Here is a 23,832-nt window from a genome sequence, read left to right as displayed (position 1 = left end):
AGCTCGGATGTCCCAGGGATTGATCAGCTCAGAATCGCTTCGGATCACCCCAGAACACACCCGTGTGGCAGCGGGCTGGTGCTGCCCTCTCAGGCTGGGTAAACACTACCCAGATAAAGGCAGAAAAGCCAGCAAAAGGGAACTGCACTTCAGATGTACTCACAAAACAAAGCAGCATTGTCAGAGCTGGGAGAGCCAAGCCTGAACCACTCCACGCCACAAAACATCTCCAAGCAAAGCATTCCTGCTCGAGAGGCTCCTCTGCAACTCTGAGCTCACAGAAAGCACCCTGCAACCCCCCTCCCTTTTTTTTTTTATTTTAGAGAACACAACATAGCTGAATGCTTTTTATTACATCTAAAGATTTCTACATAAACAGGTAACATTCAATAGGTAAACCATTTTTTTCCAATGCATATAATAAATATTTTCACTTGGTACTTTTATACAAACTGACATTGGTCTACTATACATTTTTAAAAGCCATTTACTGGTTTGGCATGCCGTATGGAAACTAAGAGAAAGTTTTAAGGCAATGAATGACAGATTTAAATTCATGGAATTAATGGTAATTTTAATATTCTGCTTATATACATTTTTCCCTTTGTTAATTAAAACAATTAACAGCAGCACTTTCGGGGACCACCAGCAATTTTCCCTTGTTAGAAATCTAAGCTCTGGTTAAAAAAAAAAAAAAGAAAAAGAAAAACAGTTACACTGACGAAACAAAACCCTTTCTGAAAATATTTAAAGTGTGCTTAAAACCCTGAAATGTTGAACTGCAGCAAAGAATTAACTTCCAGCTTGTTCTCCTCCCAGTCCTTAGCTCTGCGTTAGGAGGCAGCTCCAAGACAGTCCAAGGAAAACCTATCAGGCAGCCCGTCCTTGGAAGGCTTACTCAATCCTTGCCATGGAGAGGGATGGGCAAGCCCAAATCGCTACCTCGCCTTTAACTGTGGACATACCACAGTGTTTGCACTGCATGCTCTAGGTTATAGCTCGGCGTGTTCTGTTCTTCCCAAAGACGCACCAAAATAATGCCCACGAGAGTGATTCAGAGCTGCTTCCACCCTGCTCTTGGTGCAGCAGCATTTCCCCATGCCACGTGTGGATGTACCTACACACATCACGCAGACGTGTGCGCACCCAAAACCCTTCTAGTGAAGAATTTGAGGACACGAAGCCACCGGTCCAAGGATTACAGGAGCTTTGGAAGCTACTGCAAAGCGAGCAGTACCTTGAGCCCGGCACGTGCTGGGTCACCTCGCTGCATCTTCAGATACTGCAAACTAACGGGGATTAACCTCGGGAGATACATTTGGGAACTTCGAGAACTCAGACTGAGACTTCTACCAAGTAATGTTAACTGTGGTCAGAGGCACAGAGAATTATCAGCTATAAAGAACACCTTAGCATGAAATAGGAAAACTCACAAAGCATATGGGATTAATACCACAAAGGAGGACTTGAGAACACTTCTCCCCCTTCTCTGTAGAGCAATGAGGTTAGAAAATGAGTTTGCAGAGAACTGAGCGGCCTTCCTTCCCTTCGGGGGAACTTGTGAGGAAGTGGAAGACATCATCAGTTGACCTCACTTTCCAAAAAGTGACACAGGCAGAAAGGTGCCAGGTTCTGTGTTCCCATACGCTTGCCATGATTCATTTTTTACGTGAATTAACAGGATTTTAATACCATCATCAAAACTGACGCAAGCTGGTTTTCAGCTCACCTTGAACAATACAGGCAATGGAAACGTTGTGCAATCAGCAGCAAAAGCTCTCCAGAATTTCTCTTAGGTGCTCCAGCAGCTGGGGACACGCACGCTCCCAGTTACCCGGATGGCAGTGGGGAAGGACCGGAGTTACTCCAGATTTACAAAAGGTATTCTAGCAAAGCATATGCTCTGAAGTTACCAGGTTAGGATTCATGACTAAAATGTATGAGACATATTCCTAATGTAGGTTTAATCACTTCAAAATCAGACTGAGTTTAAAAAATAAGTATTTCCCATTTTCTATCCTTTTATTTATTTTTTAACTGACATTTAATAAATTATAAAACTGGTGTATGGTGAAATATATATATATATATCAGCCAGATATGTATGAAATACACATGCATGGGAAAAACTATTTAACTCACTTTTAACTCACACACACAGATCTATAAATACATATATACACACACATATACATATAAACACAAACATTTGTTTTCAAAATTCAAGTCAACTATTTAGTGGCAGAGGGATGCTGTAAAAACACTAAAAACAATTTTGATGCCACATAATCATGTGAACCTTTCAAATAACCATACAACTGATCATACAGCAATACCTAATGCTACTTGGATTAAAGTTTTTTTCTTTTTTTTTTCTTTTTTTTCTTTTTTTTTCTTTTTTAAGTAATGCAAGATTTTGAGACAACTTCATAGGCAAAAGGTGGCCCTTGTCAATGCTCAAAGCAACTAGCTGCAGTTTTGGACATTAAAAATTCAGACAACAATCTGCTATTTTTAGTATTCCTTACTCTCTTTCCTGATAAACTTGTTACCTGCACTTTCAACCAGTTAAAAAAATATTTTTCACACCAGAGGAAATATTTACTCTCTCTGACGTGGACTTTGGGACGCAAGAGAATCACCTCCTTCCCTCCCCCCACTCTTACTTTAAAGAATCTCCTGAAAAACTGCATTCCAGCTATTTACACGTTTCTCTCTGTAACAAGAATGGATCAGCCCAAATGATCCACCAGTTCTTAAAAAAAGATTTTCCTATGTCATGCACAACCTAAAAAAAAAAACAAACAGAAAAGAAACCAGGAAGTAAGTGTGGCTCAAAAAGTTCAACATAAACATACTGAAAAACTGGGAAATCAGTAATTGCAAGTCCAAAAAGAGAAAACTGAATATGAAACCCGCTACCCTAAGAGACTTCGATAGGCAGAAATTCATTTAAGTGCAGGGTAGGGCATTTGGGATTAGTTTTTGGTTTAGCAGACTCGCATTGGACATGTAATATCAACGTAATTTTGATGAATGTGAAATCAAGAGACAGTGTACCAAAACCATTACCAGCTGCACAAACCATGCAATAGCGCGTTGGTATTTGTAGTTTCTTCCTTTTTGTTGAAAAAGTTCGCTTTTAAGCAGGAATTTGATCTACGGCAGCTAAAAGTAGGTTTTCCCAGACAGAACGAGATAGGCCTCGCTTCAGTAGGCCGCTGATACACGCATGGCTAACTGGAAAGCACAAGCAGTTCCACACAGTTAAAACTGACACATGCTTAATATTTTGATTAGGATTTTCAGTTATTTTAAAAGGATTTCATAGCAAGTTATTAGAAACAAAAACCTACAGTCAGATATGTCGATGCTTTTATTCGGGGCTAGATTCTATAAAAAAAATTCTGTCGTGTCCCACATAAGCACAGCCAAGTAATTTCTCAGCCTAAGATTTTATTGAGTCTGGCCCTCAAGAATAATTGGTGCACTAATGAGCTTGCAACATGCCTGATTGAAGCACGGAGTTCCAAAAAAATGTCATCTGAACAGAGGGTCACACAGAACCAGAAGTGACAAAACACAGTCCTGAAAGGCTGTCCTGCAAACAGAGGGAATGGTATGGAACAGTCTGGGTAGGGTTTATTCCACTTCAAGCATAATAAAATTCTGCACTAGAAATGAGATGGGGGAATTAGATTCCACCACCACATATAAATGTCTCTAAGAGGCAAAAAAAAAAATAAAATACCCTCCTACACGTTTGAACTTCAAAAGTTCAGTTCCTTTCCCATTTATGTAACTGTGAAGAAAAATAATGCCATTTGTGTCCAAACTAAGGGGAAAAAAAAGTAACTCACATGACAAATGCACAGGTGTAAAATCTTCAGCATCCATAAAATTGAACTGAAGTTCCTTCTTTTTTTTTTTTTTTCTTTTTGTGTTTTTTTGTTATTTTTACCAGTGAGGCCATTTTAGGTTTATATACAAAAGTAAAACTGAAAATATAGTTTTGTTCTCTGTACATGTAAATTTTTTTCCCTAAAAAAGGAAAAAAACTTGTCTATGTTTCTAACATAAAGTAAAATCAAGCACAAAGACTTCTGCCGACAAGTTCATTTGCTCCAAAAATCAGTCCAATGAAATAATGTCTGGTATGATACCAAAGATAGACGCCGTGTCCGTGCTGCTCCTACTTGCAACTGGATGACCATGACTCTCTCGCAGGCTGTTGGAGGAAACAAGACTGCTGTTACTGCCACTATTGCTACCATTTGTGGCTGGCAGAGAACTGCTTCCTCCTGCATTTAGCTGATCGAGAAACATCTGAGATGAAGTATATGGGAAAAAACGAGAGTGTAAGAGTTCTTGATCATCTGATGCGGAAACTGCCGCAGCTGCAGCAGCAAGAAGGGATGTGTTGTAATGCTGGGGGGGGAAAAACAACATTTTCAAGTTACATTTCAGACACCATAGTTTTGATTCAGACCAGCACAAGAGAATATACTTGTAAGCTACAGCTCTGACAGCTTCTGGATTTCACACCAGCTCATCTACTCAACCTTTCTGTAAGGTAAGTGGACCGATGCAGTGAACTTTTACCTCTGCAGTCCCTGATTTCTGAAGCCAAAGAAAAAATTGGAAATACTGGCATTAGCAAGCATAATCACTAGAAATGTAACAGCACTGTAAGACACCCAAACAGAAGTTGTAAGAAGCAGCACTCTTTTGCCTCTTCATAAAATTCCTGGTTAGAAAAATTCCCCAAAATTCAAAGAATCATTTTGCCATCCCTTTCCTCCACTCAGAGGTCACCAACCACAGCTGGTGCAACTATGTGCTAATCACTGCTGGTGGAGGAAAGCATACTTCAGGGAAAAATACATTTAGAAATAGCACGTTTAGCTCCATCAGAAGGCAGCAAGGGCTGTCTGAAGTTAAACTCTTTGATAGGCAGCCCCCCAAACGCAAGAGCTTCAGCTATCAATAACCAGATTTTAAATGCAATTTACCTGTGAGGTGATTTTACTCTTGGTATTTCTCTCCACTTTGATGAAACATCAAGCAGCCTATTTGGCCGTGTTCCCTGACACTCATGCACTGGTATAGTTATGCCAGATTTCTGTAGTACTCATTTCAGAGTAATTCTCATGTCTGTGTTTTTTATTGAATATCAGGATAGTCAAGACAGCTTTTCTGAACTGAAATTCTACTACACAGACTCTAGTCAGAATTAGCTTTGTTATGGAAGTATCCCTTCTACATTTAATAGGATTCTCCCACCTGAGACAGCAGAACAAGCATGAAGGGATAAAATGGAAGGTGAACTACCCCAGACTCCCCTCTCTTCTTGAAGGCACAGGAGAAAAGCAATCAAATGAGAGGGCTTGCCAACCCAGACTCCCTTTGAGAATGAACCGTTTAGTTCCCAAAACTGGAGGAGAGAGCACCAATCTAGCCTGTTTCAGTAAGCACTTACAAAAAAGTGGCAAATGGAGTGAACAGGCAAATGACCTCAAAAAAAGGAGCTGCCCTGACTCTCAGAATTGCGTAGAGGACTGTCAAAGAGTCCCAGTGGTGGGGCCCAGCGCTGTCAGGCAGCAAAAGGGCAGACATAAGGTCTGAAAAATTCAGGAGGTGGCTGGTGTATTGTAGAATGATCCCTGGCCATGGCTGCAGGTCCAGCTGCAGATGACTAGCTTAAAACCCTTAAGAAGTGAAGTGTTTACCTGTGTTATGCCTTATCCTACACCCACAGGGTGGCAGTGCTTATGTTTGCTTACAGTTTCTCTGTATACGAAAAAGCTGCAGCCTGCCTGCACTCACAACTGCATCATAACTGCTCCTTCCTCGCCTATACACTCATGTCAGCAACCCCTTCTCAGAAAAGAAATCAGAAAAGAAATCAGCCACATGACTTGATTCTCCTCAACTTACCTGATTGTCTCCTGACAGGAAAGGGAAGAAGTCTAAACCTGTAAAGAGCCAAAGAAAAGAAATTCAGCTTCTCAAAACAAGCACCTCCCATTTTTTTTCCACCCTATTTTCAAATGAAATAAATGTAATCAGCATAAAACTGATGACACTTCTTGCAACCTCTGGTAATGAAGAGAGTCTGAAGTCTGGCTTTTAAAACCTTAAGACACTATCCTAAACTTTCTTTTAAAATACCATTTCATCTTCTGTGGGTGTAAAATAGTATTTTGTAGTACTGGATTGTAAAATTAAATCCTTTTGTAATGCTATTGCTTAGAGAGCTGTACTTACAGCTATGAACAAACAGCTTACCTTGCAAGTCATAAGGCATAGGTGTCATATGGAATGGGTGCCTGTAGTCTTGGATAAGCGACGTGTTGATGTAACTGGTGTCAACAGCTGGAAGGCTTGGTGTTCTTGACACAGGAGATGCTTGATGTGGTAAGTTTAAAATGCTGGAAGAAACAAGGGTTTGTTATGAGTGTAAAATATAATATTGGCTTTAAGGCTAAAAGTACAGCATTTGGAAGTTTTTATTGCTGTCCCATGCAGGCTATGCCTATTCTCAAATTTAACACAAAGTCAACTTTTCAATACACATAATGAACATTGTGAGAGAGGTGTGCAACAACTCCCCTACTAAATCTCAAAGCTTCACTGGAGAGTACCAAGATGCTGCTCCAGCACCTCAGTGAGTCTCGCACCATCTCCAGTGCTCCAGCACCTCAATGAGTCTGCACAATCCCTTAGATTCAGCCTCAATTTTCATCCCTACGTGTTTGTGTAAACAGTGTGCTATTAACAGCTTGGCTACTTAGGTATAATCAGGTTATTCCAGCATTCTTTATCACTATACTACTGGTAGTAATCACTGGCAAAACCCACACTCCCATACCACACCCAAGGTCGTTTCTCATTGCTCTCTCCAGATGTGCTGCTTTTCTGTTTCTCCATGGAACAAAAACACTTTCAAACCCACAAAAACATACTTCTAAGCCACCACCTCTTGCATGGTTTTATACTCATTTTCACAAATGCAATTAAAAAACCTCTATTGTTACACACCTAAAAACTCAGTTACTTTTTCACAACTACAGAAATTTGTATATATTTATCTCTATGTGCTGCACATCCCTTATATATGTAATGTTACAAGTATGATACCTTCTGTTACATACAACATATGTAACATTCTTGTATCGCAATCTTTTCAGGCTTTCCAAGAAGAGACTGAATTCCTTTGCTATTAACTTCTAACTTAGGATGTAATCTGAATACAGAACTTTCTTGATGAATTTCAAGAGAAATTGTATCTATGTTTCCATTGTGAATATGTTCTCTCTGCATTGGTCTGCATACTTAATTCTCACCCCTTATTATTCAACGGTGATGCTGGAGATATGGAAGGACAGCTTCTCTTCGCAGACGGTTCTTCCTCCTCTTCATCTGATGAGCTATCAATGGTTAAATCGATCACTTCTACCTTCTTATTTTTATTTGATTGTTGGTGAGAAGACACCTGATGTTCCATGGAAGAGCTTATGCATCCTACACAAAGTCAAACAACATTATTAGCTGTAGCTTTCAGCAGCCCTACAATCATCGTAACATCACAATTATTATATGCCTTCATACACAAAGCTTACAACTTAGAATAGAAGACAATATTATATAACATTGCTTATACCTTAGAAGTAACACCAGCCCCAAGCAGGTATTACTCAAGTAATCTTTCCCACAAATGTTTATCAAAAGCTATAAAAAAAGTGCAAAAATAAGCACCTTGTATCAAAGTTAAAGGAATACCAGCAAGTGCACCCTTCAACAGTCTGGCAGGCAGTCTGTATGTCCCAAAACATGACTTACCATCAACTCCATTGTAAGATGTAGTTACTTCCTGCACCTCCTTCTTCGATCTCATAGGAGCCCACGATCCATCCTCCTTAAACTGAATTTCATCGCAGTCTGTACAATACTTCAGGATTTCCATGAACAACCTGTCGATCAAAAATTTTTTATCAGTCCTCAAAAAGAACTTAGCTCATTTCTAATTCAGTAAATTCACTATCTTTATTATTAGCATAAGTTTGAATAAGTTTTGAAAAAAACTTGAGAACTTTGTTGTTCTAACCTTTCCTTATCTGATTTCTTAAGAAACTATTGAAAAATAAAAATAAATTTACAATACAAATCTGCACATTCACTTAAATGACAGGTGTAGGATCCTCCAAATCTCAAAACACAGAACCTTCCCTTTCCCAAAACGCAGGAAAAATGAAAAATCTCAGTTACTCCTATTTATATTCAACAATATTTAACTGAGGAAGTAATTAAAGCAATCCCTACAGCTGAATATTTCAAGGCTAGTATTTCCTCTTTTTCCTTTTAAAGTGAAAACTTCCTAACAAAGTCTGAGCATGGGAATCTAAACTCAGACTCTTCTCCCTGCTGTGCCTCCTAAAGCGTCTAGGATGCTGGCACAACATCACTCCCAGAGGGAATTCCAGCTTCTGACCAAGACTATTCATGTGGTTCTCGCCTAGCAAAGAGTGTTGCTTTAATTAGTGAGAAAGTTTGCTTTTTCCCAGATTAAAAGATTTTCTAGAAAGAACTTTCTCTCTGGGATTCTGCTGCTACATCACCTAAATGCCACCATCCACACTGGGCAACACAAGAAGAAATAAGGATGATACACTGTGTGAATTATTTACTGTTAGCCTCCATTGGTATAGGCTGTAAAGCTAGAAGAAGGAACCCTACAGTTCCTTGATCCAAAGCAGAGGACATGTAAGCTCAGGGCTTCCTGAATCTAAAGCAGCCTGTGGAAGCCTTCAATGTCTCCAAAAAGGCTTGTGGGTGGTTTTCAGTTTCGTTGTTTTTTTTTAATTCTTTTTCATAAAACATTCATACAGAGTTCTCCAAGATACTCTACCTGTTCTCCTCCTTTATCACACTCCAGAAAGAAGGCTCCTGTCTAAGGAATCAAACTGCAAACCCAGGAATTCTTATCCAGCATTTGCTCATAGAGACTGATATTTGTTTCCTAATGTTCTGCAGGTAGCCAGTAGGAGGGAATCAATCTCTGTCACTTTCTCTATATAGCAACCCCTCAAGTGTGAAATCGTATGTACGTCCTGGGGGCAAGGTGGCAGTATCAATTTGATCTAACATGAATGTCTTATCAATTGGCAGATCTGTGCAGTTGCCCCATTTAAAAAAAAGGGAAAAAAAAAATGGAATGTGTTTTCACCTAGAAATCCAGAAATATGGAATGTTAAAAAGAATAACTGTCCTTTAGGCACAATAGCTCAAAAGGTCTACCTGGGATTGAAAAGAACACCTTTCATTACTATTAATTATAACGGTCTGACCACCACAATTCTTCCAGAATACTGAATGAAGATGCAACTCGTTAATAGTTCTTAACAGCAGGGAAATTAAAAGACGAAGTAGCTTAAAGCAGCTCGTAGCCAGATAGCCAGGACTGCAGAGCAACATATTCTGTACTGCACAAATGCAGTAACACAAGTGTAAATTATACCCTTCGTTTTGGTTTAAGCTGTACTCACCCATCAATAATGAGATGTTCGTAGGGAGCCTTCTTGTCGCAGACAGGGCAAACCCAAGTTGGTTTCTTTTCGTTCATTTGGATATACAAAGTGGCATCAAAACATTGCAGGTGCGAACAAGTCAAGGCCCTACACGGTATAGTTAGCCGCATTTTACCAAGCTTTAAGAGAAAAAAACAACAAGATTGCATCACTTTGTCATTAAGTTAACAAGCAGGGCTTTTCTGTCTTCTGTCTGAATAATATAGGGACAGGATGAATTCTACTTGAGAAGGAACTCACAAATTTAAGTTTCAATTAGAACTCATGCCATAGTACATTACTCCCTCCTTCCTCATATGTAGGTTTGATTGTCAACACAAATGTTACTAAAAATCAAAATTTTAACTACATTTGATGAAGGAAACCGAGGACTACATCCTCCATACTCCCCTCATCAACATGCAGAGCCCACCAACCATCTGTAGCATACCAGTGTCCTGGACAAACCACAAAAAATAGTTCTCTGTGATTGTTATTGTTGTAAAATCTGGTGAACACGGGTCAGTCCTCTCCTATTCATTCATAGCTGACAATTGACAAAGTGTGTATTCAAACTGCTGTCCACCTTCTATCCATCAGGGCACTGCTATAATTACTTACTCGACTTTGCACTCAGAAGCAAGCATACAGAAATGCATTTGCAGTGTTACAGCTCATTTCCTGGTACTTTTCTCTGTTATTTTCACTGTCTTCTCCAAGGAGCTGTCAGAAAGTGACTACTCACAAAATAAGTCACACCTGTTAACTCTTCAGAAGCTATTTTATACGTCCTCCCCTGTGCTAAACACCACTGCTACGCATACACTTGAGTTACCCTGAAAGTTTGCTGCCCTTTTTCTGATGTAAAATGCAAACAGCTGACTGTCCCCTATCACACATTACAGCTTTTCAACTTTATAAAGTGGCTGCAAGTGTTAGTGGAAGATGACACAGGAGAAAACAAGTTCTAAATAAGCCTTCGGATGGGGAGCACCCTTCCTTCGTGTTTGGAGAAAAGCAGGAGGGCAGCAGGGGTCTGCAGGCCAGCAGAGCTTCCCCAGGCTTACCACAGAAAGCACAGCTGGGTGCTTACCCAGAGCAGACAGACACAGGAGTGGTACCCACAGGAGGTGTCCAGACTGAATTTAGGAACAGGAATATCTTGACTTGGATTAGACTGATCCATGATAAATCAATGATAACCCAAAGCAAACACTGACATATGATTACAACGAATGCAAAATTGATTAGGCAGTGAAAGTCCTCTCTCATTAATCAGATTTTTGATTTTATTTTATTTTTTCTCCCCAAAAAGCAGGCAGCTGTTTGCTGGTGAAGTGCTCATGCTGCAGTTTAGGAAGGGCTTTAACTGACCTAACTAAAACTAAGAAGTAGGAACATCTAAACAGGACTTTCCCCTCCGTGGGGAAAAAACAAAAACACAAAAAAGAGATTTATTAAGAACTATTTATACCAAGGATTTTGAAGTTATATGTAATTGATCAAAATACACGATTACATGATTTGAAAACCTTCAGCCAACTGCAGCAGCAGCTAGGAGGAGGAACTGCTTTTGGTTTGGCCTAAGCAAGCAATGTGGCCATGCATACTGATTATGAGCAATACAAGACGGGTGCCACAGGATGGCACTCAATCTCAGAATATCAAAAACCTAAAAACAATATCAAGAACAAAGGCTCTCCTCACAGCCCACTACTTCCTCCATGATGCACTTTTTTTTTTTTTTCTTTTTGCATCTCCTGTAAGCAGAAACCCCTCCACCCTGCTCTCAGCAAACTCAGCTCAGCTACAAGATCTCGCTTGTTTTTCTTCCCCCCCTGGCTTTCAGTCACTGTCACAAAACTTGCCACCAGATGGGAGGGGAGCAGAGAACTCCCTGGGGAGTCTGCAGTAATGGTGCTGGAGAGCTCGGGCAGCAGGAGGTGCTGGATGTGCCATGTGGTTGGCACCCCCTCCCCCAAAATCCATGACCAAGCACATTATTTCTATCACATAATCAACCCCCAACAAAGCAAGGCCCCCTGATCCATGTCTGTTATGGATTCTTATCTCCCAGATGGCAGGTCAATGGCTCATTTGTCTTTTGGGCACAAAACGAGTCTCCTAGCTCAGCAAGGAGCAAGAGTGAGGGTAGGGGAGATGAAACCTGGATGCTTCTGGGCGATGCAAAAGAAAAGCAAACAGGTCAAAGACACATGCTGCAGGGAGAACAAACACTCCCAAGTGATTTAAACCAGAAAAAAAAAAAATCACAATCTTTTGGTACAAGAACCGTGCCTGTAACTTCCATGCAGCAGTTGGCTTGGACAGCAGCAGCACACACAGCGTTAACGAGCCACGTCTCCTCTCCCCACTTTTGGCACTGACCATCCCGGATCAGCTCTGCCACACTGGCCAAGCTGTGTCAGAACTGACAAAAAGAAAAGGTCACAAAAGAAAGGATGCATCCCAAGTTTTGAAAAACTCTTTCCCAATAGTGTTATTGTTTGATCCCTGCCTCCCATCAGCTGAAGAAACACTGCATTATTATTTTTTATTTTTTTTTACTGGCTTACAAAACATTGCTATCTCTTCACGTTAAAAAATGCACCCAAAACAGGAGCTAAGAATTTGTAAACAACGCTGCAAAACCTACAGTAAAATGCTAGATTTGGAATTTTTGTTCGGCTAAATATTTGGTCCTGCTGCAGAGCCCAAGGATTTATTTATTTTTATTCCGGGGGGGAAAAACGGGGGGGGAACATGAATCCAAGTGCCTTCCTGAAAGGCAGATTCAGCCCAGCCTCCTTGCCTGCTGATTCTTCGATTCAGCCAGCAGTTAAGGGCAGCTTTTTCTCTGCGCTACACGGTCTCTGAGGGAGAGCAGGCCTCTGTGCTAAAAAAAGCTCAGCAGCAATCCAAAACACATTCGGAGGAAGCTGTCTCGCCCTGCGCTTTTTCTTAGGGCAAAATAAAGGTTATAAAATCTAAACCTGCCACTCTTATTTATCCAGCTATCCAATTCCACTTATTTTGCTCGTACACACGTGTACATAACATGACAGAATCACACCCATAATGAATGAGATACGAGGAACAGCATCAACAGACCCGAAGATGCATCATATTTTAAGTTTTGGTTCTGCTGTTGGAGACTAAAGCATATTCAAGGCATACTTTCGAGGCATACACTTTCCACTCAAGCATTAGAAAGTGAGCACAAAGTACAGACAAAAAAAAAATCTGCCTAAGCCAAATGATTACAAACCAGCAGGTGAAAATATGGAGCTTATAATAAAATCTCATTCAGACCTGAGGCCAGTCTGAATCCCGCTAGCCATCCTTCCCTTACAGGACAGTTTGAAAGGCCCAGGCTCTGTCCCAAAGAGCTTTGCAGTGATGGATTATTCCAAGAGCTACAGTGAGATCAAACAGCACAGAATTCGGGAACGTGCTGGAACAAACTCAAGCATACACGTTTTGTAAGCAGTATTAAAATGACAGAGACAAATATGTCGCCACAGACTGTTTGTGTGCCTATCAGATAAGAACCACGTTTTAAAGAGGAAATACTGAAGAAAGTAGCACTTCTGATAAGCTGCAGCCTAATGGTTGATTAGTTTTTCGTTTTAATCCCTGACAAAACTGATAAAGACAAGTAGAACTTGATGCATTTGTTTTTAGGATTGCAAGTTTACAAATACCTAATCTCGTATCTTCCTGCTTTAATAACTGATCTGAATCACAGTCAGCAAGGAGGAAGATGCATCTAGAAATCAAATGGACACAATTAGGGCAAACTGAAGTATGTCAGAAAACTTAAGACAGGACAGAAACCTGACTGCCTGAAGTGGCAGTTTTGACAAACTAAGTATGGCTGAAGTAAAAAAAATAATTTCAAAAAAAAGTAATTCCAGAAGATGCATGAAGATTAGGATAACGAATTAATACATAGGTACTTCTAACCTCTTAGAGTCATTTAATTCCTACTAACTGATCATTACTTTTGTCTGTATTCGAAACTAATAAAGTGGGAAAAACATCATGCCTGAAGAATGACATAAAAAGCAGCGGGGTTATCAGAATAACAAAGTATTGATTGCACAACAAAAATTAACTAAAGCGACTCAGCAAAACGAACTGCCAGGTGTGGACCTGAAACACTTTGGTGGTCCACATCTGCAGTAGTTTCGATGTGATTCATAGGGTTGTATGTTTCTAAGATTTCATGTTATGAGGTTTTAAGTTTGCAGATCAGGATTTTATCTTAAAGACAATTCCTAAATCTTACAGAAAGACAGAACATGTTTGTAAGTAAATATATTACTTGCAGTTCTCCATATGAACATTGATGGTAACTCTTAAGACTTAAGATTGTGCAAATACCACACAGATGTACAATAATCTACTTTTTTTTAAATAAAAAGTAACCACTGTGTTAAATGTGCCATTAGATATAAACTTTTTACGAAGCAAATCTTTTATCTTTACATTGTTAGAGTGTAAGCAGGTATTTAGTAACTGGAAAAATCATTTTCTAAGAATAAATGAAGTCAACTTTCTTTAGATTTCAGAACTGAGAATTTCGTGTCAAGCTTGAGTGGATTGAGCCAAACCAGGAAACAGATGCATCCTTAATCTTGACGAGAGGTTAAAAAGTTATACGGCAATAAAGACAATGTGTCAATCAACACAGAACAATTCAGTATTCTGAAGGTGCATGATATTTAAAACAAGAATAGCACCGTGTCCCAAAGCTTAAAAGAAAGCACACATAATATTGATATTGTGCAGTTCAGACAATGGTAACAAATCCAGGTACAACCTACTGCTTATCCCTGCATGTATTTGGTTAAACAATTAACAGGCCAAGAAACATTAAGCCTGCCTCTTCCACATTCACTGGAATCGGACTCTCCCACTTCAAAGCTGGGACAAATTTTGTTTGAACATCCTCTAGGACATTGCTTCATTTTTCATCTAAGTTGATGAAATATTTTAAGTGTACACACGTATATAATCAACTAAAAGATGCTCAACTCTTGGCTGCAGATGCCGCCTGAAGAGCTGTTTTTAATAGACAGACTCACCTACCTTACTGCTGAGAGTGGTTTTTATCACAACCAAGCACCAAGGACCCAAGCTGCACATTCACATGATCTAGTGATAGATTTAAATGGATGCTTACATGTAATTTTGAAAAGCATTTTCAAGTAAAGGGAATACTCATCTGCTCAGGGCCAAAGCACATGGTTAAGCTGAGTACAGAATCCCATCCCCACAAAGGTAGTGCACAAGCTAACCTCTACAAACACTTGTCTGTGAACAGCGAGTTTTTTTCCTTTTGATCAGAATCAGTTGTGAGGGTATCAAGAACACTTACTGGACAAAGAAGAGAAACTCTTAAGCTTGTTGTTGCTATTTCGCTGTCGGGATCTGCGGTCAGTTTCTCTTTAACTGTTATTTGAAAGAAAAAAATGTTAACTTCATAGTGAATTTTTAAAAAAATGATGACAAAACAGATTTAGAACTCTGTGCTAAACAATTTACCATATCTACTGGAAGCAAACAGCAGTAACTACTGTTTCAAACCTGCACAATGAATATGTAACATAAGTAGTCTTTATTGTCTAGAAAGATCATAAATGATAATTTAAGCTAAAAACAGGAAAAGTTCATCTTAAACCAAGATCCCTAGAAAAAATATTTACACAGAGATGTGTCTTTCCATATATACACAAATATATAGCTGGAAGTTTCTTAAAATCTATCAATAAAATGAGCAACATTAACACTACTGCTAACTTTAAGAAAAAAAAACTTTGGTAATTCTAATGTGGACAAGTCTATGTAAACCTCTGCAATACTCATCAAGCAATCCTGTGATTCAAGACTGAAGAGCAAACTGAGAAACAGAAAACTACAGAAGTACCCTGGCAAAATTCGTGTTTTAAATAACTGCAGTGAAATAACAGTGAAACTACAGCAGTCTTTCATCTCTGCCCAACCTCTATTTTTATCTATAAGGACTGTTTTATAAGCAGCTTTTGTTTAAATGAACAAGTCACAGCTCCACATTCTTCCTGCTCTATGAACCGTACCTACACCCATTGTCCCCTTGCAGACAAAAAGCAGGAGCCACCTGGAAAAACTCTGGATTTTTGTGCATTGTGAATCATACTGGATTAACACAAGCTAATGCCCGGTGCTATACACCACTGGCTTTGCAGCACTGCGTTTACTGGTGGGTGAATTTCTTCCCTCCTGTGGAAGGTCCCATGCTGTGCACAACGCACCTCATCTGAGCATCCCCCAACAGGGCATGAACGAGTCTGACCAACAGCTGCTGGCAGGTGTTGGTATTTCCATCCTTTCCCTTGAAAAGAAAGGTGTGTAGCAGATTCTGTTCGCATTTTTATTATACCGCTGTGTACTTGTCAGAGAAAACAACAAAGCAGCAAACCTCACGCTAAATTTGGAAGGAGGGGAGTGGAGGGAGTATTGTGCCAGACTCTTTATCTCCAGGAGCCCTCTCCACAACCACGGTACCGTGCCAAAGGAACAGAAATCGTGTTGACGACGACCTTCCCCCAGCACTTCAGCATCAAGGTTCAGTATTTGCCATTTAGTTCAGCTTGCTCGAGGTACTGAATTACCAGTTAACTATGTAAATACAGTTGTTGTATTCTGAAGAAACAAAGCCAGCATGACTGAACTGAAAGAGATTCTCTTGCATTTTTCCCTACACAGTGTCAACAGGGTTCCTGGACTGGCTCCTAGTACAAACAAAAGCCTCTGAGTCTTTGAATTGGAACTGAATACAAAGAACACCACTATCAGATTCTCGAAACTCAGAGAATTGTAGGAAGTCCAAACCTCGGTTAGTATTTCTATTTCTATTTCAAATCTTCGCTTACAAAAGCTATTTTTCCTTTTTCAATGAGAAGTGCATCAGACGTACTTAGTGCTCGGGAATGGTCGGGGTTCCGTATGCCTTTTGCTCGCAACCTCTGCAGTAACACCGTGGAGGACAGCTGCTTAACCAGATAGACTGCCATGGAATAGTTCTGGAAAAGGACAAAAAAATCAAAATAAAAAACGTTTTAATCAGGAGATAGCAATGTTTATGCACTTTGTTACACGATGACAGGGCCCTGCAATTCTGAAGCAGTTAGGGATGGTCAGAAGGCAGTTTTCAAACCAAACAAAACCCACGGTGCTGCAGGAAGCTCACAGGGCTGCAGTTTTAGAGATGCAACAAGAGCGACTTCGGGCTTCACTGAGATTAGATTTAGCTGCAAAAGAAGCTATTCCTTCAGCTATCAAAGGAGCACTTAGGGCTCCTCTACAAGTCTCACATCTAAATCAGGGCATGTAGCCTACAGCCCATTTTAAAAGGGTAATTTCACATAAATTATGTTAGGTGCTACAGCTGTGCAACACATCCAAGGGAAGCTGTCAGACCAAATATGATCTTTTTTTTTTTCTTTTTAAAAATAAAAGCTTCTTTCTTTTTCCAAAGAGGAAAAAAACAACAGTTGTGTCTCTCTGAAAGTAATAACTAAGATGCATCATCTGGAGGGTCCCCTACTCGGTCTGGAAGCACTGTTCAGCCTTCCTTTCTTATCCTCCTGCACTTACCTGTCTGTGAAATGTCTGTGGCTACTCCACTGCCGAAACTCAGCAGCAGAAAGGCAGTGAGAGCTCAGCAGTGCCAGGGGGCCAAGGAATACTCTCAGGATCCAGCAAGGGGGGCAGGAAATCGCCACTCCCCACTGCCCGTCCTTCCCCTTTGGCAGACCAGACCAGGCGAATGTTCCTTATTTGTGTCAGCAAAGAGCCGGAGATCTTCGCTTCTGCCACTCCAGAAGGTGATTTGGCATGCAGGCAGGGCAAACACCTCCCCAGCAGCTCCCCCTTTGCTCCAGGGACAGGGCAGGCAGGAGTGCAGCTCCTGCTGGCATCCCTAAGGGCTCTCAGACCACCACCTACGGCTCCTGAAGCTTTCATTTCTCTTGCAAGCTACTACCAGCAGGTAAAACCGTCTTTCTAAAAATGGGACGTTGTACTATGCATTCACCAGCATCATCACCACCACCCCCACACCCTAGAAACAAAAAGGGAAGCACAGAATTTGCAGGCTCAGACTTACTTTTGGATATAAAGCGTGTTCTCCGAACCTGTAGCTGCATTCATATACTTAAAATTGAGAAATGAAAGAGCTGCCCCCCCCTTAGCCCCCAGCAACTGTCATGTAGGTTTCCACTAAGAAAACAAATCCGAAAAATCCATCCAATTGTGACATCTACCACTATTTAGGATGTCATCAGAATCCAAAGACAGGATTTCAGTCGTACATCTTAGTATAGAATTACACAAATGGGAATAGCATCAGAAACACATTTTAAATATTTTATTCTTGCAACAAACGTCTCTCACATCGTTAAAAACCACTACTGCTTTAACTTGTTTGTTTAATGCCTCAATTAGTATAGAAGTTAGAAAAAAGCTAATTAACATTGTGAAATTATTTACAGACAGCTTGAATCTACAAAGCTAGGAACTTGCCCAAGGCATCTTGTACAGAAGGCTCTTGAAACAGATTGTGTAAAAATCACCATTCTGACTTCAGGAAAGGTAGAGTGCACGAGTTGAGGCATGCAACTGACTCTTAAGGGGAAGGGAGGAGGGGAATTCAAATTTTGTTCCACGCAGGCACATCTAAAAATAAAATTCCCCACATTTAACTGTCAAGGCCTCCAATATTAGGAAGCATTAGATTTTAGGAGTGGGGAAGTTCTGACCGGCACATCATTCTCATCAAGGACACCAAGAATTTGCCCCTATCTTTGATTTCATACTGTAAATTAGAAGTTAGCCATTATATTCCTTTACAGCTGAAATATCTGTGAAGGCTGAGAAAAGAGCTAGCTCACAAGGGAACAGCTTGGAGTCCACGCAGACTTGACATTTCTTTTCCCTGAATTCATGTTAAGGAAAAGCACAGCTCCTTACTGAAAGCAGTAACCAGATTCCTCAATTTGAGTGCAGATACTTCTGCAACAAACCAAAATAGGTATATTTTACATCATTATTTCTGATACCTGTGGTTCTCGTTAGATAAAAGACAACTCATTCTGCCATTATTTATTCTGTGATGTAACTGGCGGCTGTTTTACACCCCAAAGAAATCCATCATGACACAGAGGGAGTGAAATACCACCGGGATGTTTTACGGCTGCCTGCTGTGCGTGGTTGAGCTGTGAGCATTTTTCCACACTGGTTCAGGAGTCCTGGGCTTTGCACACAGACCAGTTCTTGGACAAAGTTCCATCTCGGGACAATTTTCAGGAATACAAAAAAAAGCACAGATGCTGTGGCAAAGCCAGAATTTTTCAAGCCCATACAGATGCCATAGTGCACATCCAGTGTTTTGTCATCAGCAGAAGCAATGCCCTGACTCAAGGACTGACTTATTAAAGTTGTTTTTTGTCAAGTCCCCAAGTCAGGAATTGCTTAATGCCTGAAGTTAGGACAAATAAATGAGTTTTATTTCTCAAACTTGTTATCTGTTCCTTCACCAAGTCAAAGACGGGTGGGCAGTGGGTGAAGGAGAGCTCGCACTGCCAAAAAATTGGAGGACTAGTGATCTAAGGGAGCGTGTCCTATCTGCCTAGCATAACGTAACAGAAACACAACCAAAAGAAGGAACATCCTACTGTTAAACCATGAAGCATTTTCTGCACAATTAAACTTGCTTATCTTACAAATCTTTCAAGCAGATGCCAAAGCAGAAATCAGTAAGCTTTAGACAGCGCTGTGCACCAAGCAAAGTCACTTACTCTTCCAATTTCTGCAGTCCACGAAACAACGATTGTGTTTGGTACCGTCGTCGATAATCTGACGAGTGAGGTAATGTTGATTGGTCTGCTAGGTCGCTTTGGTTCAACACCGTTTTTGGTTGGTGGAAGATAGCCCTGCGAATCAAAGTACTTTTTCTCTCAGCAAAATAAGAAAAGTGCTTTTGCCTTCTCCCTCCCTGCTCCCCCCAACCCCACGGCAGTATCTGCTGTGTCCCACCTGAGTTTTCAGTTTAAAAATACACCTATCGGACAGCAAACACGAGATATTTCACAAGTCCTTCTTCTTTACACTAAGCCTGCCTGCTAGAATATTAAAAGGCAGCTTTGCTGTCTCTCAGTGCTCTTATTCAACCTGCCAAGCTAACATTGCTCAACCCAACCCCGTGCTTTGTCCCAGGACTACTCCTGTTGGTCACTGATGCTCTGTTCCCAGCACACTCAGCCTCCAAAATAGCCCAATTTTAGCCAGGCTTGGTGGATGCTCGTCAAATGAAAATTTACTGTCATGCTTTCAGAGTATTAATCTTCCTGATCTACTGGCTGGTCTCCTGAGAAACAATTTACTTAATTACCTTTTTCATTCATCTATCCATCTTCATTCAAATGCTCCAAAACGTGAAAACAAAGGTTAGGATACATTCTCAGGCAAACTCCTGACAGACAGCTCTTACCACTGCTATCCAATTATGTATGTCAAAATAACATCTTACTTACTGGAAGGCTGCATGGTTTCCCATTTACTTTCACACACAGATTGGGTGGGAAGTGATCTTCTTGTGGACAACTGGTTTCTGATAAACAAAACCTAAAAGCAAAGAGCCTCCATCACCACTCATTTCTGATGTAATTTAAAGACCACCACTTGCTAGAATGAACATTTTTTCCTCCCACTGAGTTGTGAAAACATGCCAAATCTTGCTAAACAAAGTTCCCAGATTAGCTGTGCGGATCATTAAGCAGGAAAGCACCCCCAAAATTACAGGTTTGGATCTAGGCAGTCAGAGGTTTCTCATCAAGATGTCTTGAATTCCTCAGGCTGGGTCTGCCTAACAAAGGACTCATTCAGATGTGCAGGTTCCTGTTACAAGAGAGAGATCATCCACGTTTCCTTCCCACCACTTTTCAATGTAAGACCTTCGCAGAGGACAGCACATAACAGCCTCTTCAACTCCAACGCCAGCAAACAGCATCAAATGCTATCTTGGTTCCTACATCAAGCTTCCCAGTTAAGCTCAGAGAGGCTTTGATATTTCAAAGGCTTATTTGCTGGTGGAGCAACAAGAAAAAAATACAGCTTTGCTTGCCCTATAAAACGTGTACAGGCCAAGAGAGCAGATATTTAGAGGACAGACCAAGAGGAGCCTCTTAACTCTGCTGGGCTCCTTATAGGGGCCTGTCCCAGCCACCCAAAGCACCCCCTGTGGGGGTACAGCTACTCAACACTGACCCTAACAGCCTGCTGCTTGCAAGCAAGGGCTGCTGCCTTCTGCTCCCATCTTCTGCCATTCCCTCCTTGTCCTGTTGTCCGTCTGACCCCACACCAAGCCAGCTCGACCTGCTGATCAGCAGCAGATGGGGGTGTCCTGGTGAACGAGCCCCAAAAGCAGCTGATTTCTGCTCACTGTGGGGTCATGCAAGCAGCAGACCCAGCGCAAGACAACTGAGACAGCCTCCAGGACCAGGAGGATGAAAGGCAAGACAGCCAGTGTGGAGGAGAGTAAGCTGTGAAGTCACCTTTACTGACTTACACAGAATTACAGGGATGTGTAGGATTTAATCAACTTATGATAAGTTTGTCAAAGCCTCTACAATAACTGATGGGTTAAGACCAGAACTGGTCACTCCTGAAGTCTTCCCTTCCATTCCCTAAAGAAAAGGAGACCGTGGCTTGCCACAACCAGCAGATATTGTGTTTGACCCCTCTGCTGAAAAAATAACCCTCCCTGTATGTAAATTGTGAAGGCCCAGGCACCTCAAACCTGAGGGTTGCAGCCTAAAAGAGAGGAAAAAAAAAAAAAAGGAAGAAATTAGCTGGTTACAGCTAAGTACATGCAGAATTTTTGATGTGCCAGATGTTGGGCCACCAGGAGCTTCAGGAAAGCAGCGTGTAACAGAGACAAGTAGTTAAGTCTTCCCTTTTTTTCCAAGGGGAGCAACAGCAAGCTTTACAGCAGGATGAGACTCTTCTCCATAAAGGAAAGCCTGACGTGTTGGGGAGTAAATATTTGGCTTTTTTTAAATCAAAAACACCGAGAACAGATCACAGGAATACATACCTTAGCTGGACCTGTACTGTGAAGTCACATTTGGTCCCAGAAATATCCCTAGCAAAGAGAGAAAACAGGTTACAACATGCTGTTTGTGTAACAGGTTCTTCCATGTTTTGTCAGGGTTTGCTGTAAGAGGTACGTAAACCCCTTTACATACCGCTCTTGCCTTCTGGTCAGTCAAAACACCACTCAAGATACGCTGCACTTTTTATTTTTCCAAGGTGAATAAACCGGTTACGTTCTCATCTGCCTACCTTTTTTTTTTTTTTTTGTATACTATAAAGAAAATTCTGTTGGTCACTTTTAGGAACATCTGTACACCAAACCTACATAGAGCTAAAGGATCTGCCTGAGGGTGAGACAGGGCTGCAGGTAGGGCAGGTATGAATTTACACAGCACTTAGTACGAAGGAAACCATCAGACAGTGGTGGTGTTATTTAGTTCCTCACCCTTTTCTTCTCCATCATGCAAAGGAGAAAAACATTCCCCACATGAGTATTCTGAGACACTTTGCATACATTTGTGTTGCTGAAGATCACATTTTAAAATGAAAGATGTGGAGTGAGCCAGGTTTATGTGGGGTGAGCTAGGTTTGGTATTTGAGCTTTTAAATTTAAAGGGGGGAAAAAAAAATGCTGTATTTTTGGTCAAACTCACTTACATTGAGCTGCTGATTTGTTGCACTTGCTGTGGCGTCAGTGCAAACGCAAAGCAGGTTTCTCGAAATCGCTGACTGTTATCTGATGCTAGAAGAGAACAAGAGATCGTCACTTTAAAAACAGCAAATAGAGAATAATTAATAGAACAACCTCCTTTCATTAAACCTCAACATATACGTAACACACGTTTTTATGGCAAGCCCACTAGTTCGGCTTATATCTGTTTCTGTAAGCCATTTTACAGCCAACAAGAAGTTTGCCATTTAATCCCTCTTGTAAATAAAAACACAATAAACAGATGTTATATTCATATATAAAATATACATTAAAAAAGCAACACAGGCAACAGCAAAACTGAGATAAATCAACTTAAGACCATCAGTCACGGTAACTCAACATTAAGCATTCCTTGATATTAAATAAAAACAACCCTCTTAGGAAGTCTCAATCACTTTATTTCCTTTAACACGTAAGATCATGGATTACCCTGTAAAGGCTTGCATAAAGACAAGTACAAGGCGTGCAACTCCTCACGTTTCCAGAATCTTATTTTGTGGAGTTAGATGCACCAAATGTATAATATGCAAACTCCAACAGAGTGCTTATATCAAAGACACCCCTTCTCGGGGGCTGCAGGCACCACCACCCAGCAGAACCATCCCCAATGGCTGTGAAAATAATAAAAAAAAAAAAAACACACACTAAAAGCATCATCATCTTCCCAGGGAAGTGTCTGACAGGTGACAACTTTCATTTCAATACCCGTATTGATGAGCAAGTTCACCCTTCGATTTAGTTATTAGCATTTGAATGTTCAGTACAGCACCATTGTTCATAGCCTAATAAAAATTTATCCTTTTTTGTTTTACTACAATACGTTTCCTGACTCATTCTTAAGTGACAGCTGAGTGAATACTTCAGGGTGATGCTTCAGATCCTTGGTTAAAAACAGCATGTGGTAGGCTGGAACCAACAAAAGGAGAGACGCTGACTTCGTATAAATATTAACAGCAGCAATCGCACAAAATTACATTTATACCTTTCTCGTATGACAGCAGTACAAGACCTCGGCATTTTATTACATTATACGCAGCATCCACGTGCAGTTCATTTATCAGCTGCTCTAAAGCCAGATGGGCAAGAATAGGCAAAGTATCCTGAACCTCTATTTTTGTGAAAAAAATAGCTATAGCCAATGTTTCTAAAAGCACTAAGTTATATGACAAAATACTTGTTTTTTATATACATGTCTTTATTTTTTTTACTGGTCGTTTCCTACACAAATATCATAATGGGCATACCGTGAGTGCTCCCTGGAGTGCAGAAATAGGAAATAAAGCACAGGTATTAATAACAGGTTGTGCTGTCAGGTCCAAAAGCTCTCGCTGGGCTGGGGTGCAGCACAGCCTCAAGTGAATGTTTCCTTACACTCCTGCCTGCAGTGTCATCCAACACCATTTTTATTTTAATATA

General features: G+C 40.7%; 1 protein-coding gene across 4 annotated transcripts in view; it reads right to left on the bottom strand.

Annotated features, from left to right (window-relative positions):
- Positions 1-334: 334 nt before the first annotated feature.
- The window catches only part of PIAS1 (protein inhibitor of activated STAT 1), a 54,814-nt gene continuing 31,316 nt past the window's right edge, over positions 335-23,832 (bottom strand). For 3 of the 4 annotated variants that reach the window (XM_027465616.3, XM_005022957.6, XM_013102864.5), the window contains exons 3-14: positions 22,362-22,446; positions 21,706-21,753; positions 20,144-20,234; positions 19,409-19,543; positions 16,528-16,633; positions 14,950-15,023; positions 9,546-9,706; positions 7,843-7,973; positions 7,347-7,524; positions 6,289-6,431; positions 5,938-5,975; positions 335-4,428 (exon numbers count right to left, since the gene is read on the bottom strand). In XM_027465616.3, coding sequence (XP_027321417.1) covers positions 4,132-4,428; positions 5,938-5,975; positions 6,289-6,431; positions 7,347-7,524; positions 7,843-7,973; positions 9,546-9,706; positions 14,950-15,023; positions 16,528-16,633; positions 19,409-19,543; positions 20,144-20,234; positions 21,706-21,753; positions 22,362-22,446 — 1,487 coding nt within the window. In that variant the 3' untranslated portion in view covers positions 335-4,131. The remainder of the gene's footprint in view (positions 4,429-5,937; positions 5,976-6,288; positions 6,432-7,346; positions 7,525-7,842; positions 7,974-9,545; positions 9,707-14,949; positions 15,024-16,527; positions 16,634-19,408; positions 19,544-20,143; positions 20,235-21,705; positions 21,754-22,361; positions 22,447-23,832) is intronic. The other variant, XM_027465617.3, reaches the window with a different exon arrangement.

The sequence above is a fragment of the Anas platyrhynchos genome, chromosome 11, assembly GCF_047663525.1.
Source record: "Anas platyrhynchos isolate ZD024472 breed Pekin duck chromosome 11, IASCAAS_PekinDuck_T2T, whole genome shotgun sequence".
Classification (NCBI taxonomy): domain Eukaryota; kingdom Metazoa; phylum Chordata; class Aves; order Anseriformes; family Anatidae; genus Anas; species Anas platyrhynchos.
The sequence above is the reverse complement of the archived record's forward strand: the minus strand, read 5'-3'. Positions and strand labels throughout refer to the sequence as shown.